General features: G+C 36.8%; 1 protein-coding gene across 1 annotated transcript in view; it reads right to left on the bottom strand.

Annotated features, from left to right (window-relative positions):
- gpc1b (glypican 1b) overlaps positions 1-20934 on the bottom strand; it is a 104345-nt gene that overhangs the window by 3303 nt on the left and 80108 nt on the right. The window contains exons 4-8 of the mRNA XM_048164676.1: positions 4715-4880; positions 3822-3952; positions 2332-2448; positions 570-700; positions 142-317 (exon numbers count right to left, since the gene is read on the bottom strand). Coding sequence (XP_048020633.1) covers positions 142-317; positions 570-700; positions 2332-2448; positions 3822-3952; positions 4715-4880 — 721 coding nt within the window. The remainder of the gene's footprint in view (positions 1-141; positions 318-569; positions 701-2331; positions 2449-3821; positions 3953-4714; positions 4881-20934) is intronic.

Here is a 20934-nt window from a genome sequence, read left to right as displayed (position 1 = left end):
AAAAAACATTTATTTGGATTTATTTTGTAATATTATAACTGTATTGTCTGCTATTTGCTAAATAAAAGTAATAATAAAGTAAACTTTTTTTAATCTTACTAACCTCAAACATTTGGTAGTGTATGTGTATACAGTACTTACTGGTGTCCTGGAAGTCCACATCATTTCCATTGATGGCATACTTCAGTCGGTTGATCATTATCTTAAGCTGCATGATCTGTTTGCGTACAGTCATGTCTGGTTTGGTGATGTCGATCTCCACCTCAGGATTATTGATCTGACTGGCCAACCCGTCTCCCATCACTTCTGGCAGATACCTGACAGAACACAACACAGTAAGAAAGAAGCATGTGATCTGGTTGAGAGGCAATATCACAGACTGACTAAAATCTGAGTACACATTTTGCCATTGATAATAATATCGGTGCTCCCCAGCTTTTAAAAATCTGCAGATTTTGTACTAAAAAATGCTATAAAATAATCTACAGAGAGCCATTTTGTAGTCACTGTACAAGACAGTTGTGTTTCTATTAAAACTGAGGTTGAGTGAGCTGTTCATGTGCATTTACCTGTCCACACTCATTCCATTCCAACATCTGTCTACTTCACTGGGTCCAGACTCACGATCCACACACAGTTTTCTGGGCAAATGGACCCAGTATTGCATCATATCTCTCAACATTCTGGACACATCGGATAACTGAGAGAAAGAAAATGTGATCTCACAAATATGGCATATGGCAATGAAAAAATATTTACAATTACAAATAATAAAATAAATAACACTTCTGCTGTTGTTTATGCATTTACAAAATGTTTCTAATCAACATATGCTAACATTAATCATTTTGCACATTATTGAGCCTGCAGTTCGAGGTAATATTAACCCCATAAAACCTGCTGTACCATATTTTCTAAGGCCTCTAAATTATCAACATAATCAAAACTTTGCAGAAAACCTGTTGTATGCAATCTATTTCATGCCTTCTGTCATCTGATTTATAGTTCATACTTTTTCAGCAACTATAAGGCCTTTTTATATGATTCTTAAAAGGTCCACCTTCAGGTCGTGGTATGCATCTTTTTTGTGAAATCTTTACTATTTTTATAAAGTAAATGTTAAAAAAAAGACTTATATTGTTAGTAATATTTTAAGATTAGCACCTACTGGACTGAAGCAACTTTACTTGATTGTAACGTATGTTTTGTTTTGGTTTAGTGTCATTGTGTTTTGGTTCTGTTTTCCCTGTTCTGGTTTGCCTGTGTTAATTAGTTCTACGCACCTGTTTTGGTTCAGTTTATTACTCTTCCTTGTATTTAATTTCCTTTGTTTCATTGTCCAGTATAGAGTGGATATCAATAGGTATCAATTTTATGTGCTATACTGTCATAAAGATTTAATTGATTTACATTACAAGCTATCTGTCACGAATTCGGCCTCTGTGGCTCCCTCTGATCGCCACCTGAAGGCTCCCTCACCGGAGTACTAACTCTTTTTGGACTTCATTTACACACACTCACACACTGCCAAGTCTTGTTTTGCCACGGCTGACATTTCTGAGAGTTCTTTCATGTGTATTGTTTCTTCGTGTATGACCTTGGATTGTTTATACTGTTTTGATGTTCTGCTGCCTGCCCAATTGACCTTCTGCCTGTTTATCTGGATACTGCCTGTTCTGTTTGCTGCCTGCCCCAACCCTGTGCCTGTCCCTTCGTTACGATTCTGCCTTGCCTGTGATACTGCTGTTGTTGGTGATTTACCTCTGTCTGTTGTACTTCGATTATCTACAATAAAGCTGCACATGGATCTCATGGCTTCAGACTCCTCATTACACTATCAGAATTTCATCTTACTTTTAGCTAAATAAATATCAACTACACCAAACTGACTATTTGCTCATTTTGAACCTGCCAATTTTTCATAAATATTTTTTAAAATAAATACTTTTTTCCACATTGAGTATGAGTTTTGTATTCTACTATATCATACTATATGAATCATAAAAGACCTATCAAATATTGTACTCAACAAAAAACACATATGCAAACTTTATTATTATTTTTTTTTAGGATTTAAAAAAAAATCTTTTGTCTAAAGGTTCAATAAAATATTCATTTAAAAAAAAAATAAAAAAAAAATAGATTTTTCTGACTATTATTTCATATGTCATGCTTAAAATGGTTAATAAAATAAGTGTTTAAATTATATTTTTGTGTACATTTTGTATAATGAACCATTTTGTTACTGTGATGGGCTGCCACTTTATGTTCAATGTAAAACCTGGGTCCTAAAGCAAAAACTGCTACAGTACACCATATAAACACACTCACCAGTTTCTCCAGCTGGGCTCCAGGGGTGCTGCTGACTTCTTCTGCTGTGTTTCTCCCTCGCTTGATCTGGTCCTCAGTGTCGGAGCTCTGAGCAGGAGAACCACATGCCTGAAACACCTAAAGAACAAGAAATCATGGCATGGGTTTGGCACATGGTTCTGGTTAACTTTATTTATTTATATTTATTTATTTTTGAATTAATGATACACTATATTGCCAAAAGTTTTGGGATGCCTGCCTTTACGTGCACATGAACTTTAATGACATCCTATTCTTAATCTGTAGGGTTTAATATGGAGTTGGCCCACCCTTTGCAGCTATTACAGCTTCAACTCTTCTGGGAAGGCTTTCCACAAGGTTTAGGAGTGTGTTTATGGGAATTTTTGACCATTCTTCTAGAAGCGCATTTGTGAGGTCAGGCAGTGATGTTGGCGAGAAGGCCTGGCTCCACTCTCACCACTCTATCTCCACTCTAATTCATCCCAAAGGTGTTCTATCGGCTTGCAGGCCAGTCAAGTTCCTCCACACCAAACTCGCTCATCCATGTCTTTATGGACCTTGCTTTGTGCACTGGTGTGCAGTCATGTTGGAACAGGAAGGGGCAATCCAAACTGTTCCCACAAAGCTGGGAGCACGAGATTGCCCAAAATGTCTTGGTATGCTGAAGCATTAAGAGTTCCTTTCACTGGATCTAAGGGGTCAAGCCCAACCCCTGAAAAACAACCCCACACCATAATCCCCCTCCACCAAACTTTACACTTGGCACAATGCAGTCAGGCAAGTACCGTTCTCCTGGCAACCGACCAAACCCAGACTCATCCATCAGATTGCCAGACAGAGAAGCGTGATTCGTCACTCCAGAGAACACATCTCCACTGCTCTAGAGTCCAGTGGTGGCATGCTTTACACCACTGCATCCAACGCTTTGCATTGCACTTGGTGATGTAAGGCTTGTATGCAGCTGCTCGGCCATGGAAACCCATTCCATGAAGCTCTCTACGCACTGTTCTTGAGCTAATCTGAAGGCCACACGAAGTTTGGAGGTCTATAGCTATTGATTCTGCAGAAAGTTGGCGACTTCTGCGCACTGTGAGCCTCAGCACGCGCTGACCCCGCTCTGTGATTTTACGTGGCCTACCACTTTGTGGCTGAGTTGCTGTTGTTCCCAATTGCTTCCACTTTGTTATGATACCACTAACAGTTGACCGTGGAATATTTAGTAGTGAGGAAATTTCACAAATGGACTTATTGCACAGGTGGCAATCTATCACGGTACCATGCTTGAATTCACTGAGAGAGCGACCCATTCTTTCACAAATGTTTGTAGAAGCAGTCTGCATACCTAGGTGTTTGATTTTATACACCTGTGGCCATGGAAGTGATTGGAATACCTGAATTCAATGATTTGGAGGGGTGTCACAATACTTTTGGCATTATAGTGTATATAAAAGGTTAAGTCTTTAAAGAAAGGTTTACAGTTCAGCACTGACCTTATTGTTGAATGTGTTGAGGTTGTCTTGCATGTAGAGAATAGCTTCAGCAATGCGTTTTGGCAGAGACAGAACCACCGAATCCACACTGTAAGGCCGACTCAGTTTGTCAACTACCTCCAGCATAGCATCTACACAAAAACACAGACAAAAGTCTTTATATCATGTTGACATGTTGTCAGATGACTTTCAGCACATGTTTGACAATCTGTCATGTCATTTGCATTAAGTGCCCACTCACTTTTCTATGGCGTTGGTTCCAGAAATATTTATAATAGTCTTTGTTAAGGTTTTCCATCAATTTTTTCAATTTTTCCATCAATTTTTCACAGACGGATTTTAAGTCTTTGTTGAAGCATTAAAAACCTTGAACCAAACCAACCAACTACAAGGTGAATCACAATATTATAAATTAATTGAATTAATTTAATTTTTACTTCTGGGAACTGACTGTAGCATTTTATGGCCTTGTCCCAAATGGCACACTTCATATGCATTTAGCAGCACATTCAGTGCGGACTGGGCAAAAGTGTGCATATCAACCACAAAGGGGCGCTCACGAGCACCCTTCTAAAATCTAAAATGACAAATGGGACATTCTACGGTCTTGTAGACTTAACGGACATGCGCACATGGCGGCCACTATAAGTACACAAGACCGTAGGGTGTACCATTTGTCATTTTAGATTTTAGAAGGGTGCTCGCGAGTGCCCCGTTTGTGGTTGAAATGCGCACTTTTGCCCAGCCCGCACTGAAGCGAGCTCTGCAGCAGACTTCTACCCAACAATCAAAGCAGTGTTACGTCATGAAAGTGCAGACTCGTAGGAAGACCGCAAGTGTTTAGGGTGCAATTTGGGACAGGGCCTATAAGGGTCTATCTTAGCTCTGCACACCTGCCAGGTTCCTCCACTCAGAGTCCAGATCCGCTTGATTGGCGAGGCAGCCCTTCATGACATTCTTACAGTAGTTTGAGCAGGGCTTGGCAAAGGCAACGCCGCTACAGAGAGGACAGTACGTCAGCTTCATCATGGCACGCACACATTCAGTGCTCAGAGACACCTACAAGAGAGGGACAAGAAATGAAAGAACAGCTGAAGCATATTTATACTGACTCATGTAACCACAGAAAATGCCCTGAATTGTGTTGTGTCACACATAATGAAAAAAAAAAAAAATGTGATAATTACATTCTACAAATAAGTCTTTGTCAGTTCTTACAGTTTCCCATGAGGTCCAAGGATGTGGGATGATACATTTTGATAAGATTATTACATAACACCCATCATGCTTTTCTACAGACAGTAACCCCATGAGGTTGAAGACAACTTTCACAATATTCCCACTTTTTATCAGAAACCTCCACTCCTCTGATGTCAAAGCATGGGATTTATTTAGGGCCCCATAGGGAAAAGTAATGCAATTCAGAAAGGAAAGAAAACTTGACATTTGCTTGTATAGATGTTTAAATGAATCTAATTTCATGGATATTGGAAGGCAAAACTAGTTTTTGTTTAGGTGTGAATGTAATACAGTCAGTATGACATTTGATTTCTGTAAATGTAACTGCATTCTTTCTGTCCTAACTGCATTAGGCTGCACGAAACATTGTCGCAGCTGCATCATACAACTTTGACACAGTTTCACAAAGCAGTAACTGTATATTGCAATGACTTATGTGAAGTAACCGGTTCTGAACAATCTTCAATCAAAACCTTCAATGCGATCAGATGATGAAACACTTGCAAATCACATGCATTATTTTATTATCAACTGGGAGTCCTTCAGAAAGTGGTGCGAATAAATTTGTATTTCACTGAAAATATACCTTTAAAGTCAAATCGAAATAGACAAGTAACCCCAGATGACATCAGTGCGGTTAATGCTGAGCTGCAGTTCTGTCATACTGTATGTGATCAGCCTGATAAGAGGAGACTCCATTGTCCATTATATTAAACCTGGACGAAAACTAGATTTTTACAAAAAAAAAAGTTCTGGACGAATTCTGGACAAGGATGAATCTGCATATATTGTCAACTTTCCTCATGATACTGTATAAAAGCTGTAAAACTGATGTCTATAGAAAAAAAAATTTAAGAACAAAGATTTAATTTCCAATGCATTTCAATATGACTGAAACTTTTTGCAGATGTCATTTAAACCTAGAGGTTCACTTAATTACTAATTACAATAACAACAGATGGCTTTCTGCAGGTTACACCAGTAGGTGTGACAAGTGACTGTCTTTAGGTCATTGAATCACTCAACTGATTCATTCAAACCCACTGATTCATGCAGAAATTAAAAAAAAAATGACTGTCATGAATCACTGAAAAAGTGAGTCATTGAATCATTCACTCAAACAAAGAACACAGATTCATTGTAGAACAAAATACCAGACTTACTTTATAAACGAGTAATTGAATTATCCACTCAAATGAGTCAAACATGCCGATTCATTTAGAAACGGAACTATGGCTGCATCCGAAATCGCATACTTCAACAGTATGTGACAAGAGTAGCATGTGGGTCAATGACGTGTCGGGTCTTTTTTTTTTTTTGTCCAAAGTCCTTAATAATAATACAAAACAAAGATATGACATCCAAAGTATTTAAAGTAGTACAACTAGATATCTTTTATTGATTCCAAAATGTTTTAATTATATTTTGCTACATATAAAGGTATTTTAAAGATTTTGAAGTGTCAAAAGGTCATTCGGTTTAACCGTCCAAAGGTCAATACAGCCACTTCATTTGTGATTAAAATATCTTAAAATATAATAAATGTATATATTTTTTTATTCTGGCATGATTTTATAACATCATATATCAACATAGTGAAAAAATTGTATTAGAATTATGCGTAAGTTGCTTTGTTATGAGAAAGAATGTCCGGAAAAATGAATTTCATTGATGTTATTAGGAGTAACCAATATGAAGGGACCATTTTGGATGGTCATGCGATCAGTATCATGTGATAGGATGTGACATCATTCAGACACCTGCAAAGGACCACATGGTCATGAAGCAAACTAACTAACTCTCTTTTAACTATTTGAAAAATTCATGTTGCTCACTTGCTCATACGCATGTCCCGAAACATCAGGTCATTCGGTACAACCGCTATAAAACATGGAAAATGTTGTAATATTTTAAAAACTTGTACTAAATACAAAATGTTTGACTGTCCTTTTGCTAGCTAGCTAGATATCAGCCTGTTAGCATTGTTTTAAAATATCGTCATTTGGTATAACCAAAAATGTCATTCAGTAAAACTGAAATTTTGGTTAAACCGAATGACATTTTTGGAGACAAATTTTGTCCATCTTGTAAAAAATGACAAAAGCTGTGTTAATTGATTATAAAAACCACAATGTCATTGTTAACACTTAATAAAACTTCAAAATTAATTATATCTCCATTATGGTTTTTTTTTTTTACACTTTTAAAAACCTTATTTGTCAATGCCTCATGTCCGAATTCACAGTATTCTGAAAGTGTGTATACGATGGACACTTCACTATCCCATGAGGCCATGGGAAAGGATTTGTGAATGGCAGTGAAGCGACGTAACTGACGCTGGTAGGTCACATGATAATGACAACATGGTGAATGTAGTACACCCAGATTACATTTTTACTACACACATTAATACTTTATAGAACATGCTTTTTTAGCAGTCTTAAAGTAAGTTCTTGCTCAAAATAAGTACCTACTTAAGAGAGTATTCCATTTCGGACGCAGCCCATTTATTGTGTTCATTTATTCAAATAATTAATTCAGGAAGGAAACACAATGTTCTGCTGTTGTTTCGTCAGTGGACCAAAAATAGACAGTGAAAATGGCAATATCTAACATTTAAGTTACTCAATATTAACTTTTTGTTTGATAAACTTTAGTAATGTGATTGGGAAAGGTGCCACATGGGTAGCAGATTCACTTCACTCTAGATATTTGCATACTTCACTTTAAAGTGAAAACTAGCAGCATCAAGGGAGGAAGAAATTTTTGTCACACATTGAGATATAAATAACTGGACTGGACCGAGGTAAAAAGACTTGATTCAGACTCCTACACACCTTACACACACAAACACACCACCCTTCAGGGAGACCTGGCAGTGCTTGTTACCTGAAGGATGACTCAAGCACAAACTCTTTAATGAGGAGAGAAGAGAAGAATGAGAGAAAATATGATGAGAGAGAAATTCAGAGAATAGACAAATGGAGTGAATGTGAGAAGGATGTGTGAAGATGCACAGGAAGCTACGGGGAGGAGGGAAAGCGAGGACAGAAGAAGAGAGAGAGAGTGTGAGAGAGGGAAAATATAGAACAAGTAGAGGGAGGATAATATGGCACATCAAAGCCTCTGAGCATCTGTGATTCATCAGATCAGAGCAGGATAGATAGAGTTTGCTGCCCAGCCTATGGCTCGGATTCAGTTCGGACATCGGTCCCACACTTGGACTTTAGCCTCATGGAATGCCAGGTTGGACATTCAGCAATCTCAAACTAGTGATTCAAAAAGTTATTTATTTTTATTAATCAAATGAATTGATCGAACCGATTTGCAAATGTGTTATTTACTCATTGAATTGGGCATTTCATACACCCTCAGGAAAAAAGGTACAAAAGCTGCCACCTTAAAGGAATAGTTTAACCAAAAATGAAAATGATACCAAAATTTACTCCCCTTCAAGCCATCCTAGGAGTATATGACTTTCTTCTTTCAGTTGAACACATTTGGAGTTATATTAAATAATATTCTGGCTCTTCCAAGCTTTATAATGGCATTGAATAGTGTCTGAGTTTTAGAAGCTCCAAAAAAATCTATAAGTAATCCATATTTATGACGTAGGATGTATGACATAAGGGTAGCATAAGTTTAGTTGAGAATTGACAAATGAATAAGTTTTAAAGAAAAATGTTGGAGGATTTCGATATAAGACAAGTCATCCAGTCATTAGTTGGGTCAAAGGTCACCCTCCCACCAGAACTACTCAACTCTCTCATGAATGCACGTGTGGCCATTGCTGAAACCCAGTTAAGCGTTAAATATGGATATTTTTCTTACAAAAACCCAACGCTTCTCTTCAGAAGGCACTTATTAACTCACTGGAGCCATATGGATTACTTTTATGATGGTTGGATGAGCTTTTTTGGGCTTCAAAAACTTGGGAAAAGCTGGGAAGAGCCAGGATATTATTTAATATAACTCTGATTGTGTTCGGCTGAAAGAAGAAAGTCATATACACATAGGATGGCTTGAGGGTGAGTAAATCATGGGATCATTTTCATTTTTAGGTGAACTATTCCCTTAAGGGTGCATATTAGTACCTTCTGAAAGGGTACAGCCCCAGTTTTTATACCTTTTTTTCTGAGAGTGTACTGAACTTGATATGAACACTAACCAAATTAGTAAACTGTCAATATGCCTAATGTAAACATACATTTTGAAGGAGCTTTTTCATATAATCACGCCAATCATATTTCAAGGATTTTTATAAGTGCCTGCTTACCTCACTTGTGTGACAATTCTTCCAGCATCCCTCCTTCTTCATATTTTACCATCTATATTATTTATTATTACTAAATTCTTGATCTATTATATTTTTGCTTTAGTTCAAAGGGAGATCTAAGTGCTTGAGCAGAGTCTCATATTTAAAGGTACAATATGTAAGATATTCGCGGTAAAATATCCGAAAACCACTAGGCTAGTGTTATATATTTTGTCCAGCTGATTTCTAACAATATCTCTAATGTTTTCAACTACTTGTAAATCATGAGAAAATTCCCATTCTAAACAGTGACACGGGGCAGTGCAGTCGCCTGTCAATGACGTCAGTTACCCTTTGTTACCGCCTTTACTGGCGTAGAAACCACATGACAACAGTGTCGTGGACAAATGCGGAAGTAGTGTCTAGCGTCCAGCTAACCACTAGCGTGCTTCAAGCAGTTCCTTATTTACTTCTTGCACGTTTTATGGTGGATTGTGTTACTTATTTATGGAACATAATTACTGTTTACCATCTGGTTCTGTCGACAAGGACAGCTCCTGTAAACGTAAGCGTACGGGCCAACCAAACGACCCAAGAAGAGTTTGGGACAGGAGGAGAGAAAGAGCGAGGATCAATATCGGTGTTGCATTTTCTAGATGGAGAGAGCTTCGCGACAAACTTCACCTAGATAGAGATGCCGATCTCGCTTGTGTTTTACTTGACAGGTGAGCTGTTTTGATTCGTATCTTTACACAAAACGTATGCCATTATAACGATCAACACGATTAGTATTATGGGGCATACACGCCAAACGCGGGGCATCGCGTCTCTAGACCCGCGCGAGGACGCGTCTGATCCATAGTCTGATCGCGTCTCTGCATTGACTTTGTATGTAATCTACTTGCACAAATCGTTGAACTCGCGTTTGCTATGTATGCCCAATTATTGTGTTTGAATGTACACGAGTGTATATATTTGTTGAACAAGTGGTAATCGTTTTCATATCATCTGACTAAACAGTAATCAATTAATTTGATAATTTACTGTCAAACTATATTTGCTGTATTGTAATGCAATATAGCATGACCCAATATGTAATGGTGGCATGTGAAAATTGTCTTTTTCAGACACTTACGAAATCCAGTATTGGATAGACTTGTTAGTTACTGTAGCAGCTACAGTGTAGTTATCATAATTTTACATCATAACCTCACAATAAAAATTGTGCTGTCAATACATATGATACATATGGTAAAGCGGAAGCAGCGCCGGCGACTGTGGCATAATAAAAGTCCCGCTGCTCGTGAGGCGTGTGTTGCGCAATCACTCCAGCTCCTCGTTCAGCTCCCACAACACTCGGTCCTGCTCTGCTTCATACTACAGTAACGTTAATAATCTCATCCATTGACATGTTTTCTTCCCAAGTCGTATTGCACTGTCTGTTGAGGTGGAGACCACATGTCCCAATATTCCACACTCAAACTTGCCATCATCAAGCTACGCCTTTGTTTTAAATAGGCCTCTAGCGACCTCTAGAGGATAAAATTATCACATACTGCACCTTTAATATGCTTATTTAATGTGTAAGTAAAGTGCTGTAGGCAACAGTGTGACCTTATGTGACATTAATCTCAGTTAGACTGAACTGGAACACATGAGAATAACTGAATCGTTTATGGAACTGTCCAAAGGAACCAAATTCGCAGAAATGAGTCATACTTTCCAAACATTATAATTTGTTCCCAGAGATTCTGAACATTGTAGGTTTAACATTTTAGACCTTTGAAACTTGCAGAAAGATTGAGTTTCCTAATGTAGTGATTTAAAAAATGACAGCATGATGGAGGAAAGAATGGTGTGAAATGAGCTCATCCTTCAAGTATAGATACATTTGAGTTTAACAGCCATGTCTCTCAAACCAAACACTCCCAGAATCTCTAGGCCTGTATTTTACTTGCCATCCAGCCTTTGCATCCTAATGAGGACTCCACAACATATATGCCCGAATCTATTTGGCACCAAAAATCCCAAAACAAAGGGCTTAATAGAATTAGCGGTTTAGCTAATGCTACGATAGCTAGAGGTTAATGTCGGCAACAGTATCTAATGTAATCCTTTTATCTGTTCCCATCTTATCGCCTCACGTTATTAATTTCAGCTCTGAATCAGACACCCCAGGGAACATATTACACACGTATCCTTGATTCCTGATAATTAGAAGGAACAGCTGGAATATGTGTCAGGAAAACATACCAAACAGACCACGGCAAATCTGATCAAGAGCTTTGGAGTAACAAAACAGAAACCAACTGAAACATTTTTGGGACATTTTTCTTGGATAGAAATGAAAAATTCTTGGACCAACCCTCCCTCATCAAAGTATAGTCCAGACTAAATTAGACTTAATTAAGCTTAAATAGGCTACTGTCGTATCTGTTTATCTAAAGTGGTTGAGGAAGTATGCTGTTTGCATGGGAAAACCTTTTAAATAAAGCTGAGGTCATGCCATTGGGCGGCAAACTGTTTCCTATAAGATACAAAGTTATCTTTCTCAAGGGGGCTTTACTAATCTTGAGACATTTGACTGATTTTTGTGAAGCTGATCTTTTGTTCTTCACATCATATATTCCCAGACATCACATGACATTTTATGTGCTTTTAACAGGCTTAAACAGGGTTGTTGGTGTGGACAAATGTATTGGTTTTATTGTATTTTACATATTTTACTTCAGTTTTTGAAATAAGTCTCATATTCTTGTCAAAGCTGCATTTATTTGATGGAAGAAAAAAAAAACAGTAAAAACGGTAATATTGTGAAAAATAATTTACTGTTTTCTATTTTAATGCAATTTATTCCTGTGATGGCAAAGCTGAATGAACCTTCAGGAAGTCATTGTAATACGTTGTTTTGGAGCTTAGATTTGGTTTTGAATTTGTGGAAATCGTGATTTTAATTTCAGGATTCTTTGTTGAATAGACAGTTCAAAAGAACAGCATTTATTTGAAATTATTTTCAAAATCTTATCTGTCATTTTTGATCAGTTTAATGCATCCTATTCATACATACACAGAACAGGCACAACACTATGACCACTGACAGGTGAAGTGAATAACACTGATTATCTCTTCATTACAGCACCTGTTTGTGGGTGGGATATATTAGGCAGCAAGTGAACATTTTGTCCTCAAAGTTGATGTGTTGTTAGAAGCAGGAAAAATGGGCAAGTGTAAGGATTTGAGCAAGTGTGACAAGGGCCAAATTGTGATGGCTAGACGACTGGGTCAGAGCATCTCCAAAACTGCAGCCCTTGTGGAGTCCAAGAGTGGTCCAAGGAAGGTGACAGGGTCATGTGCGGCCAAGGCTCATTGATGCACGTGGGGAGCGAAGGCTGGCCCGTGTAGTCCAATCCAACAGACGAGCTACTGTAGCTCAAATTGCTCAAGAAGTTCATGCTGGTTCTGATAGAACGGTGTCACAAAACACAGTTCATCAAAGTTTGTTGCGTATGGGGCTGCATAGCCGCAGACCAGTCAGGGTGCCCATGCTGACCCCTGTCCAAACCTGAAAGCGCCAACAGTGGGCATGTGAGCATCAGAACTGGACCACTGACAGGTGGAAGAAGGTGGCCTGGTCTGATGAATCATGTTTTCTTTTACATCGCTTCGATGGCCGGGTGCATGTGCATCGCTTACCTGGGGAACACATGGCACCAGGATGCACTATGGGAAGAAGGCAAGCCGGCGGAGGCAGTGTGATTCTTAGAGCAATGTTCTGCTGGGAAACCTTGGGTCCTGCCATCCATGTGGATGTTACTTTGACACGTACCACCTACCTAAGAATTGTTGCAGACCATGTACACCCTGTCATGGAAACGGTATTCCCTGGTGGCTGTGCCTCTTTCAGCAGGATAATGCGCCCTGCCACAAAGCAAAAATGGTTCAGGAATGGTTTGAGGAGCACAACAATGAGTTTGAGGTGTTGACTTGGCCTCCAAATTCTTCTGAACAAACAAGTCCGATCCATGGAGGCTCCACCTCGCAACTTACAGGACTTAAAGGATCTGCTGCTAACATCTTGGTGCCAGATACCACAGCACACCTTCAGGGGTCTAGTGGAGACCATGCCTCGATGAGTCAGGGCTGTTTTGGCAGCAAAACCGGGACCAACACAATATTAGGAAGGTGGTCATAATGTTATGCCTGATCGGTATATATATTAGCATAAACATACAATGAGCCCTTTAACAACTTGCCTTTTTACAGTCAAGATATTGAGAAAAGGCTGTGTGAAATATGTTACAATAAACATTAAAATGGGTTGTGAATGGAGTTACACATTCAATTTATACATGAGATCATCACCTTGTCTTTTTTTAAAAAGTCTTGCAACATCTGCAAGGACAAAATCCAATCATAAAAAAGTCAGAGCGCCACTGAGCTATTTCACAACACTGGGTGACAATTTCAGAGAAGATAACTTGTTCTCTCGAGAGCTCAGACTGGTTAAAAATATCACCAGAGCTTATTGCTCTCATTACGCTATTTGTGAACAATCCATAGTTATATTCTGCTTTGGGGAAATTAGTAAAATCCACATGAAGCAGAAGAATAAAGAAATATTTATGATTCTGCAGTTTTTACAATACTCTAATCAAATACACAAATTAGTGACATTAAAGGATTAGTCCACTTTTAAATAAACTTTTCCTGATAATTTACTCACCCCCATGTCATCCAAGATGTCCAGGTCTTTCTTTCTTCAGTCAAAAAGAAATTAAAGTTTTTGATGAAAACATTCCAGGAATATATACATATAAAAATTAGTTCAAACTTTGACCTGTGGAGGGCAGTAATACACTTAGCAGTGTCTACACTGCCGGAATTCTAATAAAGAAGAAGAAGAGAGCTAGTTCAAGATGAGCATTTCTGGTTAAAATGTATACAATTTTATTTTATTTATTTTTTTAGAAAATGAGTGATTGTTTCTCTGGATAAGACCATTATTTCTCGTCTGGGATCGTGTTGAACAATTTGAAGCTGCAGTGAAACTAATTTTGACCTTCAACTGTTTGGTGCCCATTGAAGTTCACTATATGGAAAAAAATCCTGGAATGTTTTCATCAAAAACTTTAATTTCTTTTCGACTGAAGAAAGAAAGACATGGACATCTTGGATGACATGGGGGTGAGTAAATTATCAGGAAAAGTTTATTTAAACGTGGACTAATCCTTTAATGATGTGAAACAGCCAATGTATTACAAAAGATAAGCTCAATTCAAGATACACTACTGTTCAAAACTTTGAGGTCTGTAAGATTTTTAATACATTCAAAAAATTTAGTAAAATATATTATAATATAGTAAAATATAGTAAAAACAGTAATATTATAAAATATTATTACAATTTTGAATATATTTTAAAAAGTAACTTTTTCTTGTGTTGGCAAAGCTGAATTATCAGCATCATTACTCCAGTCTTCAGTGTCACATGATCCTTCAGAAATCATTCTAATACGCTGATTTGCTGCTCAAGAAACATTTCTGATTATCATTAATGCTGAAAACAATTATGCTATTTAATATTTTGTGGAAGTCTTGATACATAAAGAGATAAATAGAAAGCATAAAAAAGATAAATCTTTTGTAACATTAGAAATGTCTTTACTGTGACTTTTGATCATTGTAATTAGTCCTCGCTGAAAAAAGTATAAATTTTATTCAAAAAGAAAAAAATCATGCCGACCCCAAAATTTTTAAAATGTCTTAGTATCTAAATAAAATTGATCTTGTTTAATGATGTTTAGATGATTTTTATTTATTTATTTTTTTTTTTGCAGTGAAATTAGCAAAGTTAACACACACATCACAACCTGAGCCACTCTCTCACAGCTTTCCGAATTCAATGGACCCTTTAAGCCAAAACAATTGCGTCATGATGCCTTGTTTCCACATTCCCAGCTGTGATGGATCTATGTTCGAAAGCAGAAGGCCTGGTCCTGTGAGGTCCACTATGTTTGTCTGCTCTAGAATGTTAGCTCTTTAGCCTGGACTCACCCTATCCCACAAAAGCCCAGTGTTTCAGAGGATTCTCAAGCTATTTATTCAACTACAGCTGTATAATCAATTCAACAGACACAATATTTGCAAAATATTGCTGTTTGATTACCATTTTCAAATGCTATAGTAATTCACATCAACATAAAATGGCATTCACAACCTATTTTTCTTGTGCAATGTTATGTACACTTACAAAAAAAGGTACCATACTACCATGTTTTTTTAGACGCAAAATGGGAAAATCATGGTACTGTATTCTTGGAAGTATAGAGTACTATGCTAATACCATGAGGATACATGAATTCTAGTACCATGGTCTATTTCAGAATACCATAGTATTACCATCTGATACCATCACTGTACTATGATACCACCAGAGTATGTTTTTGGCAAAGTTAAATACTGTACTGTAATGTGCTTCAAAGACAACCATGGTATCACCACCCAAAAAATACCACTGTATTTTTTAAAGAGGACCTATATATTATGCACTTTTACAAAGTCTTGATTTTGTTTTTAGGGTCTACTAGAATAAGTTATCTTGCTTGAATGTTCAAAAAACACATTATTTTTTTTTACATTACTGCAGCACCACTTTTCCCAGTAAAGCTCTGTTTAGTTATGGTCTCTATTGGTCGGCTGGACCAGTGGTTGGATGGATGTTGTGATTGGTCAACTGCTTTGTGCTTGTTTCAGAAATTTCAACACACTACTAACTCAACTCAACCAGGCCTCGCCCCTTTTTTTCAGATGCCTCGAGCGAGAATTATTTAAATGAGGAATATTGTGATGAGTACATTGCCTAAAGAAAACTCAAGACTTCAATCGAGTCATTTCTGGAGTTCAGAAACAGTGCTTACTGATATAGAGAATAACTCCCTTTGAAGTGGACTTTGTGCTTTGTAACTCTGCAGACCTTTTTCATGCTCAAACAGCAACATCACACACTAAAGAAAGTTGAAAATGTAAAACAAACAAACACAATAGGTCCTCTTTAAAGAGTTTCCACCTTTGTTTGATTTATTCATTCATTAACATATGCTTAAAGTTCTTGCCAATGTTTTCCCATCTCTCGTCTGTTTTATAAGGCTCTACTTGTTCTTCTGTCCTTAAACGGCACGTCTGATAAGAGATGCGTGCATGTGGTTGGGGTCACGGCGCAGTCTAGATGTGCTTTCTTTATAGATGATCTTCTCTTAAGTAATTAGAAAGAAAGATGGCTGCGCTCCTCCCAGTGTGCGGAGAAAGATGTGCGGCGACTGGCCTACTTCTGAAGTCACGAGGAGCACAAGTCGTCCTTAATAAAAATGAATAAAACACAGGAACGACTAGAGAGGAAAGAAGGGAAGACCAGCTGTGCTCATAGCTCTTTTATTCTTTCATTTCCTTCCTTTATTTCAGGCTAATACTCCCCTAATACAATTTCTTTCCTCTAAAACTCTTCATTCCTCTTTTATCTTCGTATAGTCAACCTGAATGACCCCAAACAAGGTAAAAGTTTGTGTGCCATAATGTTGAATATCACTGAAAATCATTTTGACTCATGAATATTTTAAATCATTCATTATGAGATTGAGAATCCACAATCTAATACAAGCTATCTTATTCTACATGGAGTGGGCTGCCTCATGGCGACAGACATGTTTAGATCACACGACCACTTAAATGGAACTCACTTTATTATATAATACATAAAAATACATAAAAAAAGCTAGCCAGCTGCTAATAGAGCATTTCTACAATGGCTTTGGTGATCAAAAACTATTGTTTTTGCATGATACATTTATACCACTAGGAACCAGTAAAAGCGAGATATCTGCGATATTAGCTAGTGCTCCTTTCATTGTGCAAGAATATAGAAAGATATTCTATAGAAGCTTGTTTCCACCACGGAATAACAAAATAAAAAAGGCAATTGCGACTTTCACATCTCACAATTCTGACTTTTTTTCTCAGATTTGCAAGACAAACTCATAATTGTAAGAAAATGTCAGAATTGTGAGCTGACTTCTGAATTCCGAGGGAAAAAAGTCAGAATTGCGAGTTTATATTGCACAGTTCTGACTTGAATTCTTGCAATTGAGAGTTTACAGTATATCCCGCAATTCTGACTTTATAACTCATAATTGCAAGTTTACATCACACAATTCTGAGAAAAAAGTCAGAATTTTGAGATAAAAAGTCACATTTATCTTTTACATTTTCCCTATTCCGTGCCGGAAACAAGCTTTCGTAAGATTCAAATCAAGGTTATTATCATTAACTAAAACTAAAACTATAAAAAAAAAATTGTCGATTGAAATAAAGTAGAAATAACATTCGATTTTAAATATTAGATAAAACACTTAAACTAAACCAAAATATTGCCTTGGATAAATAACTGAATAGATTTAAGCTAAAGCACCAAAATAAGCACCAAACTGGAACTAAATAAAAACTAAAACTGAAATTCAACTAAAATGAAAATTAAATAGTAATATTTAATAAATAAATAAATGACTTTTTGCTGTTTTTAGTCCTGTCAAGTTCATGTAACTATCTTAAAGCAAGCTCCATATATAGGAATTATGTCAACAACCAGACATTCATCCACCTAATAAAAGTAGTCCCACCTCAAAAAGCATACAATTCAGATGACTTTAGAGCGTAATTAATAAGGTTTTACTGAATAATTCATGTGCTTCACATTTCTTCTTTTAAACCCTTTGGAATGTTGGCCTGGTTTACTTCCATCCTAAGTGTTTCACTCTAACCGCAGGATAAGTCTAATAAGTCTTTAATTTCATTATGCCACAAATGCTGTTGATAGATCTTAAGTGTATCGAAGCCAGAACAATCCATTAAGAGAACTGGTGAACATAATGAATGATACAATTATGAATGAGTGTAACAGAATAGAATGAAGAATTATTTAACAGAAAGGGGGTGGAGGCATCTATAAGGGAAAGAGGGCACTACTGGAGATCAACTTTCTAATATAAAAGAAACAGGGATGTCAGTCTCATTGCTAAACAATCACTTCCAGATTGAGCTGGATAAGACAGAGAGCAAGAGATAAGACAGTATGTTTAACCAAACCCTCAGAAGAAGAGAACAAAGCAAAAGTAGAACGCTCAACTCCCTTCAGCGCACGCACACAAAATAGTTTCATTCCAAAACTTAGTTAGTTGTCTTGCTGTATACTGCCTTCTAAGGTAGATTTGGAAAACCCTACACAGGCAGCAACATTGCATTTCACACAAACAGTGGAAGCGCAAGTTTGACATTAGCACGTTGCTAAGCTAACAATATAATACTCAAATAAACATAAAAATACTTGGCACATACACATATTTTGGTAAAATAAAATACCAGAAAATCCCAGAATGCATGAGAAGCTCAGTGGTGTATAAAAAACATTCATGATGGCAGACGAAGTGAGAGTGATTATTATAAATATAGGGGAGAGTGGGGTAAGATGAGCCATTTTTTACTTATGTGGTCCTCAAGATAAGGAAAAATGAGGCAGAAGTACAATGAAAGTATTTAAAGTAATTTCAGGATATTTCCTATCATTTTAAATGATCAGAATACATCTATGACAAAGGGTTCTAAAAATATGGCTTCTTATAAAAAAAGTGTTCCTCTGGCTCAATTTACCCCAGGTTAGGGGTAAGTTGAGCCGAGTCAGTGGGTGGGTGTAAACTGACCATCTAACTGAATTAAACCCATGTGAAATTTTAAAGATAATGTACATATTTTAAAAACTAATTTAATAATCAAATTTCCTTTTACGAATTTTCTTTGTAAAAATATTTTACAAATATTTATTTTTTAAAGCTAAATTAAACAACATAAAACCAACCAAATGAAGTTGAAATTTCAGTATCTTTAATTGTTTGCATTTCTGAAACAATATGTTGAACATCAAAGTTGTAACCTTCCCATAAACAGACTAAACAGAGTGTTTGTTAAATAAAAACTAAATAAGAATGAATAAATGTCACTGAAACTAAATAACATTTTAGTCAAAAATTTCTTGACATGGTAGTTTTCTGCAATGCCAACCATGTTAGGCCATTAGAGACTAAGATATATATGATTAAACATCCCCTGGCTCGTATCAGAGAAGGATTTGGTGTACTTGTACACTGTTCCTACCAAATAAACTCGAAAATAAAGATAAACTAAACCAGTTGCGTAATATTGCACTGAAATGACAACAGTTTATCCTTCAGATTTAACTTAATGTCAGTGCCTAAGGGTGGGGTAAGTTAAAACGCTGGCTCAATTTACCCCACAGCATTTGGCTCACTTCGCCCCATAGCTGCCATTTTAGGAAAAGCTAGCTTGTTTACCAATTCAGGCTAATATTTAGCTAAATGACTTGCATGGTTTTATATGTTGCTAAATCACCAATATGCATCATAAATAGTTTTAGACCTGGACAAATTTGCTTTGATTACACAGCCATTACATCTGTAATGTTAAAATTTTACTTTAACAAGCCAAAAACAGTTTTTAAAGTAAATAAGTGATTCCACTCCTCCCATGTGCTTTTCCTTTTCACAGTCTGGCAGAAATGATGGGTGGTTCTAAAATATATGGTCACATGACAATGTAATGGTACGGTTACCAAGATACAGGGGATGGGTCAACTTACCCCACTCTCCCCTACTGCATTTTAACTTAGAATTAACTATTTTTAATCAATATTTTTTGGCAATGAATTAAATGCAAGTATATTTAAAGTTATTCTCACCTTGTCTGACATCATGGATGATTTTTTTCTCCTCTGAGCTTGGTGCAGCAACCCTCTACATACACATTGGCAACAGAATCGCCATTGGCTAGTAAATTTTTAGAACCTGTCAGAATTTTGACACACACAGACTATTTTTCTACCTAAATGGGTAGAGCCTTTTGGGTCATTTTTTGGGTTATTTTTCCAGTGTTCGGGTATTTTATGTGTTACCCAGATTCTGGGTCAAATGTAACAACCCAGTGTTTGGGTAGTTTTTGTGTTACCCAGATCTTGGGTTAGACATAACCCAGGGGTTGAGTTATTTATCACAGGCTTTACTGTAAAATATGATCGAAAACAAAGGAATTCTCATATTATCAACCAGTGGTTGTGTGGAGTATTTATAAAAAATAAATACATTTTTAAAAAGTGTAGAGGATTTAAGTTAATCATTAATTCTATGAAGTAAAAAAATACGCTAGTATTACTGTAAAAATGTATCAACCCTTTATGCTGGGTTAAATCATCCCATTATGCTGGGTTAAATGAACCCAACGTGTTCTGTCCTATATTTACCCAGCCCTTGGGTTAAAAACAACCCCAATTTGGGTTGTTTTTAACCCTATGTTTTTTTTTTTTTTTTTAAGAATGTATATTCAAAATACCATTCTGGGATTTTCTTCTCTGCGTATTTCCCTCTTACATGCTGGGGTTAAAAAAAACAACTCTTGGTCAGACAAAACAGTCTGGAACTGCCAAATCAATCACTTTCCCACCTTAGTACACACACACACACACACACACACACACACACACACACACACACACACACACACACAC

Source organism: Megalobrama amblycephala, linkage group LG17 (assembly GCF_018812025.1).
Source record: "Megalobrama amblycephala isolate DHTTF-2021 linkage group LG17, ASM1881202v1, whole genome shotgun sequence".
Classification (NCBI taxonomy): domain Eukaryota; kingdom Metazoa; phylum Chordata; class Actinopteri; order Cypriniformes; family Xenocyprididae; genus Megalobrama; species Megalobrama amblycephala.
This window is presented reverse-complemented; position numbering and strand designations above follow the sequence as displayed.